At 39.0% G+C, this 20,756-nt stretch overlaps 1 protein-coding gene across 1 annotated transcript in view; it reads left to right on the top strand.

Annotated features, from left to right (window-relative positions):
- Positions 1-20,756, top strand: part of SPATA17 (spermatogenesis associated 17) — a 250,689-nt gene that overhangs the window by 35,678 nt on the left and 194,255 nt on the right. Inside the window, exon 4 of the mRNA XM_064276902.1 lies at positions 10,490-10,593. Coding sequence (XP_064132972.1) covers positions 10,490-10,593 — 104 coding nt within the window. The remainder of the gene's footprint in view (positions 1-10,489; positions 10,594-20,756) is intronic.

Here is a 20,756-nt window from a genome sequence, read left to right as displayed (position 1 = left end):
ATTTTTTTAATTATTTTATTTTTATTGTTGTTGAGAAGATACATAGCAGAACATACACCAGTTCAACACTTTCTACATGTACAATTCAGTGATATTGATTACAATCTTTGAGTTGTGCAAACATTCTCACCCTCCTTTTTGGAGCTGTTCCTCCTCCATTAACATAAACTCACTGCCTTCTAAGGTTTCTATCTAATCTTTTAGGTTGCTGTTGTCAATTTGATCCTACATAAACCAAAGCAAACCAAACTCATTGCCATTGAGTCAATTCCGACTCATAGCAACCTTATAAGACAGAGTAGAACTGCCCCATAGGGTTTCCAAGGAGCGCCTAATGGATTCAAACTGCTGACATTTCGGTTAGCAGCCAAACTGTTAACCACTATGCCACCAGGATTAGTTCTGAAAAGTGCCTAATGCTCAAAGCAGACATTCTTTACTGTTTAAGCTAAACTATTATTTGGTTTTAAGAAGACTTCAGGGGATATTTCTGGTTTAGGGTTTAAAGTTTATCTTACAGCGATAGTTTCGGGAATTCATCCAGCTTCCATGGCTCCAGAAAATCTGGATTTCATGAGATTTGAAATTCCATTCTGCATATTCCCCCTTTTGATCAGGATTTTTCTGTAGAATGTTTGATCAAAATGGTCAGTAATGGTAGCCAGGCACCATCTAGTTCTTCTGATCTCATGGCACAGGAGGCAGTTGTTCATGGAAGCCATTAGCCACACATCCATCTCCTCATCCTGTTCCTGACTCTCCTTCTTTCTCTGTTGCTCCAGGCAAATAGAGACTAATTGCTGTGTCTTGGACGGCTGCTTGCAACCTTTTAAGACTCCAGGCACTATGCAGTGAACTAGGAGGGAGAACAGAAGCCTTATATATGTTATTAGGCCAGTTAACTGGGATGTCCCATGAAACTGTGACCCTAAGCCTCCAAACCAAGGAACCAAATCCCGTGATGTGTTTGGCTGTCTTCACAGGGCTTTCAATGTCTGCTTTCCGAAGCAGATCTCCAGGCCTTTCTTCAGAAGAGCCACTGGCTAGACTTGAACCTCCAACCTCTTGTTTAGTAGCTGAACTCGTTAACAGTTTGTACTACCCAGGAAGTCCTTAGGTCTTTTACTTGTTCCTTTTCCCCAGCACTTTAATTCATATTTCTTGATATTTAGTGTTCTGTCTTGCTTATGGCTTTTGCTTTCTGGCTGACCCCATCCAGGGTGAAGTCTCCTGTATGGAATGGCACATTTCTTATACCAAATTCTTCCGTTTGTAGGAGGAAAATAACCCGAGACCAAGATTACAAACACTTAGTTTCAACCCTGATACTGTGGTCCCCATTTTCCATAGGGTGGCTCCAGGTTCTCAAACTTAATACCTGAGGGTGAAGAGAGATTTCTGGAATACACACGAGTATACTTTAGTCAAACTGACTGCCAGAGAGCTTTATGTCTCTGAGGTCAGGCAAGAAAAAGATTGCCATATCACATATATTTAACAATTGGTAAATCGGAACCGTTGGTAAATGACCATAATAAGAATTAACAACTGAGTAGCAGTTACTACTCTCCAGGTACCATTCTAAGTGTTTTCTATATTGTATTTCTTCTCTGTGAATCTCACGACAATGCTCCAAGATAGGCATCGTAGATTCTCATTTGCAAGATGAGGAAACAGAATCACAGAAAGGCACGTTGCCCAAGTCACACAACTAGTAATTAGCTAGTAGAAGTAGTGTTAGGAATTAAACCCAGGAGGTCTGGTACCCACATTCCTGTCAATTCTGCTCATTTGTAGTCTTTTCTTTACTTCCAGCCTTCTCCTTTTCCTTTTCTCAAAACCTGGATGAAAATAACTATGGGAACCATGGACCAAGTTCTTATAAAAATGTTATTACCCATATCCTGGTTTTCTATGAAAACTGACCCCACAGTCCTAACAATTTGTGAGTACCCTTGTAGTGGTACATTTCACCAGGGAATTTTAAATTTAGTGATGATTAAGTTGAGGCATCCTAATTCAATGTCACATGCTTCCCCTTGCATATAGAAGTAGATGGCTTAGGATGAAAAATCTCACCATCCAAAAGGACATTCAGGCTATGACATATCCCTATTGCCAGAACCAGAATTTGTCATCCATCATAATGCTAGATGAAAACACTTCTATTGCAAGAAAAAGAAACTCTGTCATTTCTTTTCCTGCTTGAAGTCCAAGGTGCAGATCACACAGACTTTGTCATCCAAAAGTCTGCATTTGGTTGTGTTTGTCCTCCACTGTACGTGTTTTGGACCCTGAAATGTTAATGGAAAAAAACAGGAGACGCTAACTTTGTTAAAATTTTAGGAACCCCACAGAATTTTCTAGGAGAGTTACCTTTACCTGCTGATCTCTCTTTTTCTAAATTAACTCATAGAATACACTGGTCTTCAAGAAGCTAAACAACATTGGTGCATATAATCTGGCACAGACCTTGGAAGTTAACAAAGGTAGAATCTCTGGGAAATACTTACTCTTTATGATGCCCTTGAAAAGCTTCCATGGTGTCATCTCAGATATCCTGAGTCCTCATTTGCTTGTTTGTCCTGGGACAACTGGAGCAATATCATGTGACTGTGAATTTCCACAAGTGGTAGTATGCAGTGTCTTAAAGATCTTCTTATAGAGTGTGTTCCATCATGTTTATTCCTCTCAGTTTCAGAGATATGGGAGGAATGACAGACATGGTAATGATTAAAGCTGACAGCATTTTACAGTACTGCAGGTGTTGCCAGGAGTCAGAATCGACTCGACAGCACTGGCTCGGTTTGTTTGTCTTTTAACAGATGGAATTGATTCACGTTTCAGGTAGAATTCCGCATCCTCTGGAAAACTTGCACATGTGGTTGATCAACCACGTATACTTAGTGGTATTCTGCTGAAACTCGGAGGGTCTCAACTTATTTTTTACTGTTGTGGTTATTTTATATGATTTAACTTGAAATCAGTGCCCCAGTACATTTCAGTTCAAGTACAGATGCTCCATTAAAACCAAAACCAAGCCCGTTGCCATCAATTCCAACTCATAGTGACCCTATTGGACGGAGTAGAACTGCCCCATAGAAGTTCAAAGGAGCACCTGGTGGATTGGAACTGCTGACCTTTTGGTTAGCAGCTGTAGCTCTTAACCACTGCACCAGCAGGGTTTCTGAGATGCTCACTAAGGAAAGTGAAATTAAAATCTGTAATGAAAAAAGGAAGTGTACACTGAAAATCACTTAAAACAGCCAATCAGCAAAATACCGTAACTGGCCCTTTCCCTCTTGGTGCTCTGAATCTATATATTAAAAATTTTAATTTCTAAAAACTAATAGAACTAGAAACATCAATTGTTTTGTTTTTTTTACCATGTCTATATTTTTTTGTAATATAAAAATCTATGAGAAAAGACTATATGGATGGCTTTAGAAAATTTTAAAGTTCATGTCAGACATATGAGGATTCATCTGTCTCCTAAGCTATTTATAATATTTTCATATTTATAATAATATGAAGTAAGGATTTATGTTCAGGATAATAACTCCAAGATTAGATGGCTATGAAGAGAGAGATAAATTAATTCAGGAGAAATATACTGAAGATGTCTTACGTACTAGACATTCTGTTAGGTCCCGGGAATACAAAATGAGTAAGACCTAGTCCCTGCCTTAGATGAGCTAACAGTTTAGAAGAGGAGGCAGGCAAGTAAGTAACTATAATGGAGTATGATAAATGCTATAAAAGTTATAATAGGAAAAAGGTAAAAGAAGGAGGGAAGAATAAATAAAAGGATAAAATAAGGAAGACTGGAACATAAGAAAAGAGATAAAGAGAAAAAAAAAAAAAACCAGTTGCCATGGAGTCTGTTCCAACCCTTAGCGACCCTATAGCACAGAATAGAACTACCCCATAGAGTTTCCAAGGAGCGCCTGGTGGATTTGAACTGCCGACCTTTTGGTTAGCAGCCGAACTCTTAACCACTATGCCACCAGGGTTTCTAAAGAGCAAAAGAAGGATGGAAACCCCATTCCTTCCAAATACTGCTTTCCTTATTGTCTTCTTCAGCCATTCACTCAGATGCCAAGGCAGAAACTAGAGTCATTTTTAAATTAACCCATCTTCTTTCCTCCTGATCTTCTTGATCAAGCAAAGCACTATAGTGGGTTTGGTTTTGGGGAGTGGCAGTACATACATATTTATTTAAAAAAATACAACTATTAACCTTTATGGCAATTTGCAGCAATGAACTATCCTTTAAGTTCTCTAAAATATGTAGAGAATTTACAGGAAATACATAAGAACATCTTATTTAATTCCTGGTGATTTATATGGTTTGAGATGACTTCTAACTAAGTCCTAGAATTTTGCATACTTTTGGGGAATGATTTAGATGGTTCTCCTATCTTTCATTTATGTATGAAATTTTGAATTGATTCCTATGTCTATGCTCACAATTTTGTTTTTAATGAGCTGAATTAGGGTTTAGTTGTCAAAATTGCCGATATTACATATGAATATTTGAAGATACCAGTCCATGGTCTTTGGTTATAAAGGGTTTGGAGAAGTCTTTTGAATCTTGTCCTCTTTTTTATCTTCTTTCCTTTGTAGTTTCCCAAGCCCCTTTCTCACCAACTAACAGCCTGGCAGGGGAAAAATATATCCCAAAACATGAGCCTAAGGAGAAAGAGAGGAACTATCCATTTGGACAACTCAGACCTTTGCCCGATGATGCAGGGGTGTTTAAATGTTCATCACCAAGCAAAAGAGTATCTCCTCCTGCTACTTGTAGCACCAATATCATTGTGAAATGATTAAATCATTTTATAGAGAAAGGAAATATAAAGTAGGATAGTGGGGAGACAAAATGTGAAGAGAAGGCATGACTTATGGAGTAATTATCCAGAGTCTTCTGCTAAAATACCCAGGTAATCAAGATTTTCATTTGTACGTTTCTGTATGATTTTTCCATGGCAATGCAGTGGCACTTAGAATTAAAACTTGGATTGTATGACTAGCTATTTAACTTCCTATTCTGAACATCAGGTAAACCCTTCTTCTGAACTCACTATATAGTTTTCTGGAAAGCTGAGCGTTAGAGTAAATAAGAGGATGATTCTGAATAACTGGGTCCTATCTTTTTTTTTTACTTCTAGGCTCTTGTATGTGTTTAGAGCATTCACACTGGGTGGCTTGTTATCAGTGACTTTGTTTTCTGTGTCTTCATTTTATTTTTAAATTATTTTTATTTTCTCAAGTTATTCTATTTTTGCCCTTTGGTTGCATTAAGATTACTATGGATATACAGGAATAATAGTAAGCCCAATAGAGGGAAACCTTTTCTATGAGCAGATGGCTTTTGATATATCAAGGTTTTGCCATTTGTTTTAGTGCTTAAAATAAACATTATTTATAAGACCACTTACATCCTGATGTTACTTAATGAGGAATATGCATCATTGATTTGACTAGCTTAAGAGGTCATTTAGAACTTGCCCGTTAACAAGCTGTAATCTGCTGAGCACAGAATGACTTTGTTTAAAATTATCTGTACAGAGCTGATCAATGACAATAATTGTTTCATACCAATCACTTCTGAAAGTTGCTGATTACTTTGAAGGGCATGAATAGTAGCCTTTTTTGCGGGCGGGGGGGAATAATAACCCATTCACCTTGCAATTGAAAAGTTATTATCAAAATTTGCTTTGCCTTTTGAAAATACTTCCCCCCCTCCCCCGCCTTAATTAAAAGATTATTCACTAGTACTGGGATACCAACAGGAAATTTAGGCAAAAATCAAAATGTCGTTTGTTCCTGCAACAAACTAAAGTAGGATTCCAGGTATATTGTGGCTTATTACATCAATTAGCAATTCATTAAACATTGCTCCTTATAATGCAAGAAAATGTTACCTTTTAAATTAAAGAACACACACGCAAAAACACACATGCACATACTTTATAAAGTATATACTTCAGATGTTTTAATGAAAAGAACATGGGCTTTGAAGGAAGACAGACCTGAGTATCTAACCTGACTTTGCCATTTACTCTTTTACTGGGTATGTGACCTTGAGCAAGTTTACCTGTATCTTCTTCCTTTTTGACCTGGAGTTTGTGCCCTCTTCACACGGCTAGTGTGAGAATTAAAGCAGTTTGCATAATACCTGGAGCTCAATAAATTTTATATCCTCACTTGATGGCAGCCTCTTTACCCACTCAAATGCTCAGTGTCTTCCAGGTCATTTTTTACTGACCTTTCTCTAACAAAGCCACTGAGATTGACTGACTATACTTTAATGGGGATGAGTTTTAATTTGTTACTTTAACTATCACTTACTTATTATTCTCTTTAATATCCAACTGTGAATAAAAGGATTTGTCTTAGAAAGAAATTTTAGCCTACTTTTGGGCAGATATCTGGGGTATTAGGAGGTTCCCTGAGAACACAGCAATTGTATGGTCTCTGAGGTAGGGTTGGTGCTGTTTCTAGTCGTTGCTGGATTTGGAGAGGGAAGGAGCGCATCTCATTGGCTCTTTTTTTTTTTTTTTGCAAGGAGCTCTTCATATGTTAGCACCTATTTTTCAACCAATTTCAGTTTCTAACGCTCCAGGCCTCTTTCCTCAACACGGGCATACCCACTGTCTGCTTTTGGCTATCAGACATCACCATCTTCTCTCTTTCCCTCTCAGTACTCCAGCATGCATCTTTTATGTTCTGTAGCACATTTAATCTTATTTTATCCAGAAGGTAATGATATTTTCATTTGATATCCTAATATTTCCCTGTGCTTCCTGGGCCACTTTTATCCCTGATGATGGATTTTCTGTCAGTAAGTGTGTTTACAAGTGTTCTCTTCCTTAATAAAATCATTGCTGTATATGCAGTAAAATTATACTGAAACATTAGAAGCAATCCAAGCATTTATATTATCTTAGGCAATTATTTAGCTTCTGTAGCACCAATTTTCTCTTCTATTAAATGAGGCTAATAATAACCCCCACCTCAGAATGATGCTGCAATGATTAAATTAGATAAGCCATGAAAATACTCACTTATTTGCCTGTGTAATATGAGGCTAATAATAACCCCCACCTCAGAATGATGCTGCAATGATTAAATTAGATAAGCCATGAAAATACTCACTTATTTGCCTGTGTAATTTACATACATACACATATTCAAATTGATTATTCTTTTTCATTAGGCAAGTGGTTTATATGAATTCTTCCTCTTTCTTGGTCAGCCATAATATGATTTTGGTCACACAAGTGGGGTGTTTTCAATCACCTCATATGCATGTGAAAGCTGGACAATGAATAAGGAAGACTGAAGAAGAATTGATGCCTTCAAATTATGGCGTTTGCAAAGAATGTTGACTACACCATGGACTGCCAAAAGAATGAACAAATCTCTCTTGGAAGAAGTACAGCCAGAATGCTGCTTAGAAGCAAGGATGGTGAGACTACATCTCACATACTTTGGACATGTTATCAGGAGGGGCCAGTCCCTAGAGAAGGATATCACGCTTGGTAAAGTAGAGGGTCAGCAATAAAGAGGAAGACCCTCAAAGAGATGAATTGACACGGTGGCTGCAACAATGGGCTCAAACATAACAACGATTATGAGGATGGCGCAAGACCGGGGAGTGTTTCCTTCTGTTGTACATAGGGTCACTATGGGTTGGAACTGACTCAATGGCACCTAACAACAATGACAGTGGTGATGGGGGGTGGGGGGAGGTAGTTTCTAAACTGACTGTAAATTTAGAAAATTTGATTTTAATTTTTTTATTTAAACAGTTGATTTCTGAAATAAGATCACTTGAAAAATATTTTGGAAAACACATTCTATAACTTTATTTTATATTAGTTTTCTCTACTACATGGTTTTATTTTGTGGAATTTCTGTCTCTGATTTAATTGTTCTTACAAGCTATTTTGCATGATATCTCCAATACTGTTAGCTATTCTCCCACTGGGAGGATGACTGAAACACTTCCTCAAAATCTTAACATTTACTTTCTCAGATTGTAAAATATCTTTAAAAAATAGCCATATTTTAGAACCAAGAAAAATTAAAGATCATGATTCAGGTAAAACATTTTTCTCATTTGTTCTTTATTGATCCATCATTCAACTTAAAAATTTTCAACTAAATCTCTTTTAGTTAAAAAGGCTTATTAGGCTTTAGGGATAAACCCAAAGGACCAGGGTCAAGTCTGTATGTTACCCTTTCCCCATTTAAAAAAAAAAATGTGTATAGAGAAGAAGTTTCGCCTACAAAGCTGCGCTGAAATGGGGAGGACTTCATTTGCTTCAAGAAAATCAGTCGTCATGTGAGTCTTCCATAAATAGTGTAAGCTGCTGGAAAACTTTAGGGAATGACCTTAAATCTTAACGCAAGGCTGGGTTAGTGTTTTTAAATTTTTTTTTTTTTTGGTACTTTAGATGAAATTACAGAACAAACTAGTTTCTCATTAAACAGTTAGTGTTTTACACATATTGTTTTATGACTTTGGTTAACAACCCCATGACATGCCAACAACATTCTCCCTTCTCGACCATGGGGTTCCCTATTACCAGCTTTCCTGTCCCCTCCTACTTTCTAGTCCTTGCCCCTGAGCTGGTGTGCTCTTTTAGTCTCGTTTTATTTATTTTTTTAATGGACGTGTCTAATCGTTGGCTAAAGGGTGAACCTCAGGAGTGACCTCATTACTGAGCTAAAAGGGTGTCTGGGGTTCATACTCTTGGGGTTTCTCCAGTCTCTGTCAGGCCAGGAAGTCTGGCCTTTTTTTGTGAGTTAGAACTTCGTTCTGCATTGGGACCATCTATTGTGATCTCTGTCAGAGCAGTCAGTATGGTAGCTGGGCACCATCCAGTTGTGCTGGACTCAGTGTAGTGGAGGCCATGGCAGTCGTGATGCATTAGTGCTTTGGACTAATCTTTCCCTGTGTCTTTGAGTTTTCTTCATTCGCCCTTGCTTGTGAAGGAGTGAAACCAGTGGAGTATCCCAGATGGCCACTAACAGGCTTTTAAGACCCTAGACGCTACTCATCAAAGTAGAATGTAGAACATTTTCTTTGTAAACAGTTATGCCAGTTGAGCTAGATGTTCCCCGAGACTAATGTTTTTCAATTTTTGCTGTTTCTTCTTTTTCTACTTCTTTAACGACATTCAGATGTTTTTGTTTTTATTTACCGTAAGGTTAAGATCACTACATTATTATTATCATTATTGAGTCCTTATCATAGATTTGGTTGTATTAGCAAAGGTAGTTAGGGCCTAAGGAGACTGACTGCCTCATTGTTACAGAGGTTTTATAAGACATCCAGAAGTCCACATTTGTATGTTTCTTAGACACCCCCCCCGCCCCCGCCCGAATTCCTCCTATCCTAAAAAAAGCACTGACTGTATGTTCTGGAAAGATTAAACTATTTGAATGCCCGTATTACAGTAAAAAAAAAAAAAAAAAAAGTAGGAGATATAAAAACATAATTTCAGTAGAAAAGTATATTCATTGAAAATTACACTCCACTTCTGTTCTCAGTTGTATTGGTTAAAAGAATGAGTTCTCTCTGAAGCCTTAATTTGATTCTGGATCCATTACTATCAGCTGTACATTAAGGGAAAATTAATGTAACCTCTTTTTTTAACGGTCTTCTCACTTATAGATAAAGTAATAAAAATATTTATCTCATAAAAAAAACTTTTTTTTCTTTTTTTAAGGATTGTTCTAAAGATTAAATGAGTAAATACAAGCAGAACCCTTAGAATAGTGCCTCCAAAAAAAAAGAAAAAAAAAAAAAAAACCCAAACCAATCCTGTTGCCATCAAGTCAATTCTGACTCATAGGACAGAGTAGAACTGCCCCATAGGGTTTCCAAGGAGCGGCTGGTGGACTTGAAATGCTGACCTCTTAGTTAGCAGCTGTAGCTCTTAACCACTACAGCACCAGGGTTCCAGAATAGTGCCTGACACGTAATAAAAACTTAAGAAATGGTAGGCATTATTGTTGTTGCCATTGAAAAAGTATTAAAAGGTAATGATTAAGATACAATAACATTTTGTTTAAAGATTTTGAAAACCACCGAATTTAAAAAGCCCATTAAAAATTTTAATTTCATTGAGACCGAATACAATCTTTAAAAGCTAATAGATTATAAAAAAAATGTGATTTGTTCAGGAAGTGGAAGTGGCAGGATTTTATAAAGCAACTTTTTATCTCTCAATTTCAGAGTTTAATGTTTTATAAAATAGGTGTATATATTTTAAAATAAATTATAACCTGTGTGTATGTTTTTATCTGTGTAATATTTTGTAGTAAATCTATGAGTAAAACCTACATCAGCAACCTGTATGCTGTTATATTAGTGCGAAGGCATAAAAGACTTTGATATGAGTTATCACCTTGATTTTGAAGAGCTATTAATGTTTTCAAATGGCCTATTTTGTCTTTTTATCCACACCAATAGATTCAGAGACGATGGCGAGGCTATAGGATTCGGAAATACTGCTTTAATTATTATTATTTGAAGGAGTATTTGAAAGCTGTTTCGGAGACCAATGATGCAATCAGGTGAGTAGTGGACTGGTGACAATTTTAGAGAGATTACAGAAAAATATTGAGCATTACCATACTTAGAAATACTTCCTAAAACTTAGTTACATTTTATGCTGAAATTTATTGGTAGGGGTTAGATATATCACGCTATTTATCTTACAAAAATGATTGTTGTTATATGGTTTTACTCTGGATATAAATTAGATTATTCGTATATGGGATAAGCCTATCTTTGTCCTATCCAACACAGTTCAGATCCAGTAAAATTACGTCATTATGAGATGGATTTATCTGTTAAAAGATGCCAAAAATGAAACCTTAATTTTTTCGAGCCCCAGTTGTGTTTTCCGAAGCATGTGCCATAGCAACAACCATTGAGAGAAGAAGATGACACGTACTCAAAGGGGCTGATGTACTGCTAGTTGTTTGTCTGTTTGTTTTTTAAACACATAGGAAGGTAACCCGTGGATTCCGGCTATCAAATGACGTCTTCTGTAGGTTTACGCAAATACAGGCATTGCATCGCCATTCACGCCGCTTTTCCAAAGCTGCATGTATTATGTTTTCACATTACGTTTAAAGTGGTTTGTTTGCTTTTTCTCTCGTGATATACGCTCTTCTAATGACCTGTGTGAACATGTGCCAACAATTCATTTAGGTTAAAAAGAAATAGTTATAGGGGGGCGGAGCCAAGATGGCGGACTAGGCAGACGTTACCTCGGATCCCTCTTACAACAAAGACACGGAAAAACAAGTGAATCGATCACATACATAACAATCTACGAACCCTGAACAACAAACACGGATTTAGAGACGGAGAACGAACTAATACGGGGAAGCAGCGATAGTTTCCAGAGCCTGGAGCCAGCGTACCAGTCAGGTACGGCACAAGCACAGAGACCTGCTCCACCCCCCTGAACTAACCCCGGGAGGGGGACCAGCCGGTTCCACGGGCGGCGTGGGACGCAGCCGGTAGGAGAAGTCCCCGGGAGGCAGTGACTGATCTTGGAGCAGAAAGAGCAGCATCCGAGCCGGGGAACCGTCCGCAGGGATTTGGACTGCTCGCAGGTACGCCATAAACACGGAGAGTTGCTCCACCCCCTGAACTAACCCCGGGAAGGGGACCAGCCGGGTCGCGCGGGCGGCGTGGGACGCAGCCGGTAGGAGAAGTCCCCGGGAGGCAGCGACTGGTATTGGAGTGGGGAGAACAGCGTTCCAGCCGGGACACTTGGTCGCGGCACAAGCATGGGGAGCTACTCCACCCATCTGAACTAACCCCGGGAGGGGGCCCACCTGGTTCACGGGGGCGGCACGGCCACGCGGCTGGAGGGACGAGAAGTCCCCGGGAGGCAGCGACTGATTTTGGAGTTGAGAGTGCACCGTCCCAGTAGGGGAGCCTTGACGCTGGGCGTGGGGCTGGAAGCGGAGGATCTGACCGTGACTTCAGCGGGCCAGACCCCCTGGGGGCAATCTCCACACAGCCAGCACACATAGGCGACGCGCCCGCGGGAATCTCAGATATAACAGTCATTCCAAGCAAGACAAGCAACTCTGGCTATATTCTGAGGTGCTACTCTCCTAGCTCTCTGTTCCCTCCCCCACCCTCCCCAGGCGGCTTCATTAACATCTGAATAGCCTGAGCCAGAGGGAGAACTCTGATAGGGATCTGACTGCATTTTTTTTTTAGCGGATTTTCTGGAAAAACTAGTTTCCCAGTGATGGCTCGGAGACAACAATCCATATCAAACCACTTAAAGAAGCAGACCACGACAGCTTCTCCAACCCCCCAAACAAAAGAATCAAAATCTTTCCCAAATGAAGATACAATTTTGGAATTATCAGATACAGAATATAAAAAACTAATTTACAGAATGCTTAATGATATCACAAATGAAATTAGGATATCTGCAGAAAAAGCCAAGGAACACACTGATAAAACTGTTGAAGAACTCAAAAAGATTATTCAAGAACATACTGGAAAAATTAATAAGTTGCAAGAATCCATAGAGAGACAACATGTAGAAATCCAAAAGATTAACAATAAAATAACAGAATTAGACAACACACTAGGAAGTCAGAGGAGCAGACTCGAGCAATTAGAATGCAGACTGGGACATCTGGAGGACCAGGGAATCAACACCAACATAGCTGAAAAAAAATCAGATAAAAGAATTAAAAAAAATGAAGAAACCCTAAGAATTATGTGGGACTCTATCAAGAAGGATAACCTGCGGGTGATTGGAGTCCCAGAACAGGGAGGGGGGACAGAAAACACAGAGAAAATAGTTGAAGAACTTCTGACAGAAAACTTCCCTGACATCATGAAAGACGAAAGGATATCTATCCAAGATGCTCATCGAACCCCATTTAAGATTGATCCAAAAAGAAAAACACCAAGACATATTATCATCAAACTCACCAAAACCAAAGATAAACAGAAAATTTTAAAAGCAGCCAGGGAGAAAAGAAAGGTTTCCTTCAAGGGAGAATCAATAAGAATATGTTCTGACTACTCAGCAGAAACCATGCAGGCAAGAAGGGAATGGGACGACATATACAGAACACTGAAGGAGAAAAACTGCCAACCAAGGATCATATATCCAGCAAAACTCTCTCTGAAATATGAAGGCGAAATTAAGATATTTACAGACAAACACAAGTTTAGAGAATTTGCAAAAACCAAACCAAAGCTACAAGAAATACTAAAGGATATTGTTTGGTCACAGAACCAATAATATCAGATATCAGCACAACACAAGGTCACAAAACAGAACGTCCTGATATCAACTCAAATAGGGAAATCACAAAAACAAACAAATTAAGATTAATTAAAAAAAAAAATACACATAACAGGGAATTATGGAAGTCAATAGGTAAAAGATCACAATAATCAAAAAGAGGGACTAAACACAGGAGGCATTGAACTGCCATATGGAGAGTGATACAAGGCGATATAGAACAATACAAGTTAGGTTTTTACTTAGAAAAATAGGGGTATATAATGAGGTAACCACAAAAAGGCATAACAACTCTATAACTCAAGACAAAAACCAAGAAAAACGTAACGACTCAACTAACATAAAGTCAAACACTATGAAAATGAGGATCTCACAATTTACTAAGAAAAACGCCTCAGCACAAAAAAGTGTGTGGAAAAATGAAATTGTCAACAACACACATAAAAAGGCATCAAAATGACAGCACTAAAAACTTATTTATCTATAATTACCCTGAATGTAAATGGACTAAATGCACCAATAAAGAGACAGAGAGTCTCAGACTGGATAAAGAAACACGATCCATCTATACGCTGCCTACAAGAGACACACCTTAGACTTAGAGACACAAACCAACTAAAACTCAAAGGATGGAAAAAAGTATATCAAGCAAACAATAAGCAAAAAAGAAGAGGAGTAGCAATATTAATTTCTGACAAAATAGACTTTAGACTTAAATCCACCACAAAGGATAAAGAAGGACACTATATAATGATAAAAGGGACAATTGATCAGGAAGACATAACCATATTAAATATTTACGCACCCAATGACAGGGCTGCAAGATACATAAATCAAATTTTAACAGAACTGAAAAGCGAGATAGATACCTCCACAATTATAGTAGGAGACTTCAACACACCACTTTCGGAGAAGGACAGGACATCCAGTAAGAAGCTAAACAGAGACACGGAAGATCTAATTACAACAATCAACCAACTTGACCTCATTGACTTATATAGAACTCTCCACCCAACTGCTGCAAAATATACTTTTTTTTCTAGCGCACATGGAACATTCTCTAGAATAGACCACATATTAGGTCATAAAACAAACCTTTGCAGAGTCCAAAACATCGAAATATTACAAAGCATCTTCTCAGACCACAAGGCAATAAAACTAGAGATCAATAACAGAAAAACGAGGGAAAAGAAATCAAATACTTGGAAAATGAACAATACCCTCCTGAAAAAAGACTGGGTTATAGAAGACATCAAGGAGGGAATAAGGAAATTCATAGAAAGCAACGAGAATGAAAATACTTCCTATCAAAACCTCTGGGACACAGCAAAAGCAGTGCTCAGAGGCCAATTTATATCAATAAATGCACACATACAAAAAGAAGAAAGAGCCAAAATCAGAGAACTGTCCCTACAACTTGAACAAATAGAAAGTGAGCAACAAAAGAATCCATCAGGCTCCAGAAGAAAACAAATAATAAAAATTAGAGCTGAACTAAATGAATTAGAGAACAGAAAAACAATTGAAAGAATTAACAAAGCCAAAAGCTGGTTCTTTGAAAAAATTAACAAAATTGATAAACCATTGGCTAGACTGACTAAAGAAATACAGGAAAGGAAACAAATAACCCGAATAAGAAATGAGAAGGACCACATCACAACAGAACTAAATGAAGTTAAAAGAATCATTTCAGATTATTATGAAAAATTGTACTCTAACAAATTTGAAAACCTAGAAGAAATGGATGAATTCCTGGAAAAACACTACCTACCTAAACTAACACATTCAGAAGTAGAACAACTAAATAGACCCATAACAAAAAAAGAGATTGAAACGGTAATCAAAAAACTCCCAACAAAAAAAAGTCCTGGCCCGGACGGCTTCACTGCAGAGTTCTACCAAATTTTCAGAGAAGAGTTAACACCACTACTACTAAAGGTATTCCAAAGCATAGAAAATGACGGAATACTACCCAACTCATTCTATGAAGCCACCATCTCCCTGATACCAAAACCAGGTAAAGACATTACAAAAAAAGAAAATTATAGACCTATATCCCTCATGAACATTGATGCAAAAATCCTCAACAAAATTCTAGCCAATAGAATCCAACGACACATCAAAAAAATAATTCACCCTGATCAAGTGGGATTTATACCAGGTATGCAAGGCTGGTTTAATATCAGAAAAACCATTAATGTAATCCATCACATAAATAAAACAAAAGACAAAAACCACATGATCTTATCAATTGATGCAGAAAAGGCATTTGACAAAGTCCAACACCCATTCATGATAAAAACTCTTACCAAAATAGGAATTGAAGGAAAATTCCTCAACATAATAAAGGGCATCTATGCAAAGCCAACAGCCAATATCACTCTAAATGGAGAGAACCTGAAAGCATTTCCCTTGAGAACGGGAACCAGACAAGGATGCCCTTTATCACCACTCTTATTCAACATCGTGTTGGAAGTCTTAGCCAGGGCAATTAGGCTAGACAAAGAAATAAAAGGTATCCGGATTGGCAAGGAAGAAGTAAAGTTATCACTATTTGCAGATGACATGATTATATACACAGAAAACCCTAAGGAATCCTCCAGAAAACTACTGAAACTAATAGAAGAGTTTGGCAGAGTCTCAGGTTATATAATAAACATACAAAAATCACTTGGATTCCTCTACATCAACAAAAAGAACACCGAAGAGGAAATAACCAAATCAATACCATTCACAGTAGCCCCCAAGAAGATAAGATACTTAGGAATAAATCTTACCAAGGATGTAAAAGACCTATACGAAGAAAACTACAAAGCTCTACTACAAGAAATTCAAAAGGACATACTTAAGTGGAAAAACATACCTTGCTCATGGATAGGAAGACTTAACATAGTAAAAATGTCTATTCTACCAAAAGCCATCTATACATTTAACGCACTTCCGATCCAAATTCCAATGTCATATTTTAAGGGGATAGAGAAACAAATCACCAATTTCATATGGAAGGGAAAGAAGCCCCGGATAAGCAAAGCACTACTGAAAAAGAAGAAGAAAGTGGGAGGCCTCACCTTACCTGACTTCAGAACCTATTATACAGCCACAGTAGTCAAAACAGCCTGGTATTGGTACAACAACAGACACATAGACCAATGGAACAGAATTGAGAACCCAGACATAGATCCATCCACGTATGAGCAGCTGATATTTGACAAAGGACCAGTGTCAATTAACTGGGGAAAAGACAGCCTTTTTAACAAATGGTGCTGGCATAAGTGGATATCCATTTGCAAAAAAATGAAACAGGACCCATACCTCACACCATGCACAAAAACTAACTCCAAGTGGATCAAAGACCTAAACATAAAGACTAAAACGATAAAGATCATGGAAGAAAAAATTGGGACAACCCTAGGAGCCCTAATACAAGGTATAAACAGAATACAAAACATTACCAAAAATGATGAAGAGAAACCCGATAACTGGGAGCTCCTAAAAATCAAACACCTATGCTCATCTAAAGACTTCACCAAAAGAGTAAAAAGACCACCTACAGATTGGGAAAGAATTTTCAGCTATGACATCTCCGACCAGCGCCTGATCTCTAAAATCTACATGATTCTGTCAAAACTCAACCACAAAAAGACAAACAACCCAATCAAGAAGTGGGCAAAGGATATGAACACACATTTCTCTAAAGAAGATATTCAGGCAGCCAACAGATACATGAGAAAATGCTCTCGATCATTAGCCATTAGAGAAATGCAAATTAAAACTACGATGAGATTCCATCTCACACCAGCAAGGCTGGCATTAATCCAAAAAACACAAAATAATAAATGTTGGAGAGGCTGCGGAGAGATTGGAACTCTCATACACTGCTGGTGGAAATGTAAAATGGTACAACCACTTTGGAAATCTATCTGGCGTTATCTTAAACAGTTAGAAATAGAACTACCATACAACCCAGAAATCCCACTCCTAGGAATATACCCTAGAGATACAAGAGCCTTCATACAAACAGATATATGCACACCCATGTTTATTGCAGCTCTGTTTACAATAGCAAAAAGTTGGAAGCAACCAAGGTGTCCATCAACGGATGAATGGTTAAATAAATTGTGGTATATTCACACAATGGAATACTACGCATCGATAAAGAACAGTGACGAATCTGTGAAACATTTCATAACATGGAGGAACCTGGAAGGCATTATGCTGAGCGAAATTAGTCAGAGGCAAAAGGACAAATATTGTATAAGACCACTATTATAAGATCTTGAGAAACAGTAAACCTGAGAAGAACACATACTTTTGTGGTTACGAGGGGGGGAGGGAGGGAGGGTGGGAGAGGGTTTTTTTATTGATTAATCAGTAGATAAGAACTGCTTTAGGTGAAGGGAAAGACAACACTCAATACATGGAAGGTCAGCTCAATTGGACTGGACCAAAAGCAAAGAAGTTTCCGGGATAAAATGAATGCTTCAAAGGTCAGCGGAGCAAGCGCAGGGGTCTGGGGAGCATGGTTTGCGGGACTTCTAAGTCAATTGGCAAAATAATTCTATTATGAAATCATTCTGCATCCCACTTTGAAATGTGGCGTCTGGGGTCTTAAATGCTAACAAGCAGCCATCTAAGATGCAGCAATTGGTCTCAACCCACCTGGAGCAAAGAAAAATGAAGAACACCAAGCTCACATGACAACTAAGAGCCCAAGAGACAGAAACGGCCGCATGAACCAGAGACCTACATCATCCTGAGACCAGAAGAACTAGTTGGTGCCCGGCCACAATTGATGACTGCCCTGACAGGGAGCTCAGCAGAGGACCCCTGAGGGAGCAGGAGATCAGTGGGATGCAGACCCCAAATTCTCATAAGAAGACCAAACTTAATGGTCTGACTGAGACTGGAGGAATCCCGGCGGCCATGCTCCCCAGACCTTCAGTTGACACAGGACAGGAACCATCCCCGAAGACAACTCATCAGAAATGAAAGGGACTGGTCAGCAGGTGGGAGAGAGATGCTGATGAAGAGTGAGCTAATTATATCAGGTGGACACTTGAGATTGTGTTGGCAACTCTTGTCTGGAGGGGGGATGGGAGGATAGAGAGAGAGGGAAGCCGGCAAAATTGTCAAGAAAGGAGAGACTGAAAGGGCTGACTCAAGACGGGGAGAGTAAGTGGGAGTAGGGAGTGAGATGTATGTAAACTTATATGTGACAGACTGATTGGATTTGTAAATGTTCACTTGAAGCTTAATAAAAGTTATTATAAAAAAAAAAGAAATAGTTATAATAAGGAGCCCTGGTGGCGCAACGGTTAAATGTTGGCTGCTAACCAAAAGGTTGGCAGTTCAAACCCACCCAGCGGCTCCGCAGGAGAAAAGACCTGGCGATCTGCTCCTGTAAAGAATGAAGCCTAGCAAATCCTATGGGGCAGTTCTGCTCTGTCACATGGGGCCATTATAAGTCAAAACCAACTCGAAGGCATCTAACACCAACGGTAACTAATAATTGTTGTTATACGCCGTAGAGTGGCTTCTGACGCATAGCGACCTTACATGACGAGTAGGACTACCCCCTAGGGTTGCCAAGGGGAGACTGGTGTTATATGCTGTAGAGTGGCTTCTGACGCATAGTGACCTTACATGACGAGTAGGACTACCCCCTAGGGTTTCCAAGGAGAGACTGGTGGTTTTGAACCGCTGACCTTTGGGTTAGCAGCCCAGCTCTTAACCAGGGCGCCATAATTAATAATAGATGGCATTTATATAGTAGTTTTTCTTTCAAAAATATTTCCACATATTTTGCTTGTAAAATTCTACGAGCTACAGAGAATAATGGCAATAAGTTGTTAAAATAGACACTTTTTCTGAAACCCTAAAATGATATATAACATAAATATCTAAGCACTAATTTCCCAACTCGAATCCCTCACGTATGTTGTGAATGTATAACAGGGCTTGGAACTAGTTCATTCAGTCTTGAACCCCTGCTGAGAATCTGCATTTCCACCCCAGATATACTAAATGAGATCTTGTTAAAATGTAGATTTTGATTCAGTGTACCTGGGGATCTCATTAAATGTAGGTTCTGATTTAGCATATCTGGGGTGGAAATATGGAAACCCTGGTGGTGTAGTGGTTAAGTGTTATGGCTGCTAACCAAAGGGTCGGCAGTTCAAATCCACCAGGCACTCCTTGGACAGTCAATGGGGTGGTTCTACTCTGTCCTATAGGGTGGCTATGAGTCAGAAATGGAAATGCACATTCTTAGCAGGGGTTCAAACCAGAATGAACCAGTTCGAAGCTCTGATATAAAAGCATCTGGTCTTTGGAGATTAAGTATAGAGAATTTATTAAGATGATTTCTTTGGGAAAAGCAGCAAAGATTTGGGGCAGCTTCAGTGGGATTTAGTCAATGGGATAAGTTAGAAAACTTTGGAACACATGGGACGTAAGACTGCTATTTGATTTTTGCCTGAGAATTCTGAAGTTCTAGAGATGGGCTTGCTATCTTCCAAAGGGCAGACTTGAGCTCCTCAAAGAGAAATAGCCAGTAGAACAGGCAAGAGGGAGGGAATACGGGTAGGGCTGGATTAGGATGAGGTGTGAAACTGAAGGAGGCACTCGTGATCAAGGTCATACATGTGCTGGCCTTGCACTTTCACAACCTAAAAGTGAGTATGGGCATAAATTTTGTGTTTTAGGGGCCTCACTTGTTTCACCCTACTCCTAGCCCTGAATATGAGAAAGTCCCTAAAGAGGCAAACATGTAGAAGGGTGGTGTCATGGATTAAATTGTTTCCCCCCAAAATATGTGTCAACTTGGCTAGGCCGTGATTCCCAATATTGTGTGGTTGTCCTCCATTTTGTGATCTGATGCAATTGTCCTACATGTTGTAAATCCTAATCTCTGCCTGTGGTTGATGAGGCAAGATCAGGGTGGGATGCAACACCCTAACTCAGGTCACAGCCCTGATCCCATGTAAGGGGAGTTTCCCTGGTGTGTGGCATGTATCACCTTTTATCTTACAAGAGATAAAAGGTGAGAGAGGATAGAAAGAGGGAACTCATTACTACCAAGCAAGAAGAACTAGGAGTGGAGTGCATCCTTTGGACCGAGGTCCCTGCACTGAGAAACTCCTAAACCCAGGGGAAGATTGATGACAAGGACCTTCTCCCAGAGCTGACACAGAGAGAAAGCCTTCTCCTGGAGCTGGTGGCTTGAATTTGAACTTCTAGCCTCCTAGGCTATGAGAGAAAAATTTGTGTTTGTTAAAACTATCCACTTGTGGTATTTCTGTTATAGCAGCACTAGATGACTGAATCGGAAACCCTGGTGGCGTAGTGGTTAAGTGCTACAGCTGTTAACCAAAAGGTTGGCAGTTTGAATCCGCAAGGCGCTCCTTGGAAACTCTATGGGGCAGTTCTACTCTGTCCTAT

The sequence above is a fragment of the Loxodonta africana genome, chromosome 25 (genome assembly GCF_030014295.1).
Source record: "Loxodonta africana isolate mLoxAfr1 chromosome 25, mLoxAfr1.hap2, whole genome shotgun sequence".
NCBI classification, from domain to species: domain Eukaryota; kingdom Metazoa; phylum Chordata; class Mammalia; order Proboscidea; family Elephantidae; genus Loxodonta; species Loxodonta africana.
Note: the sequence above shows the minus strand (reverse complement) of the source record. Positions and strands in the feature narration are given on the sequence as shown.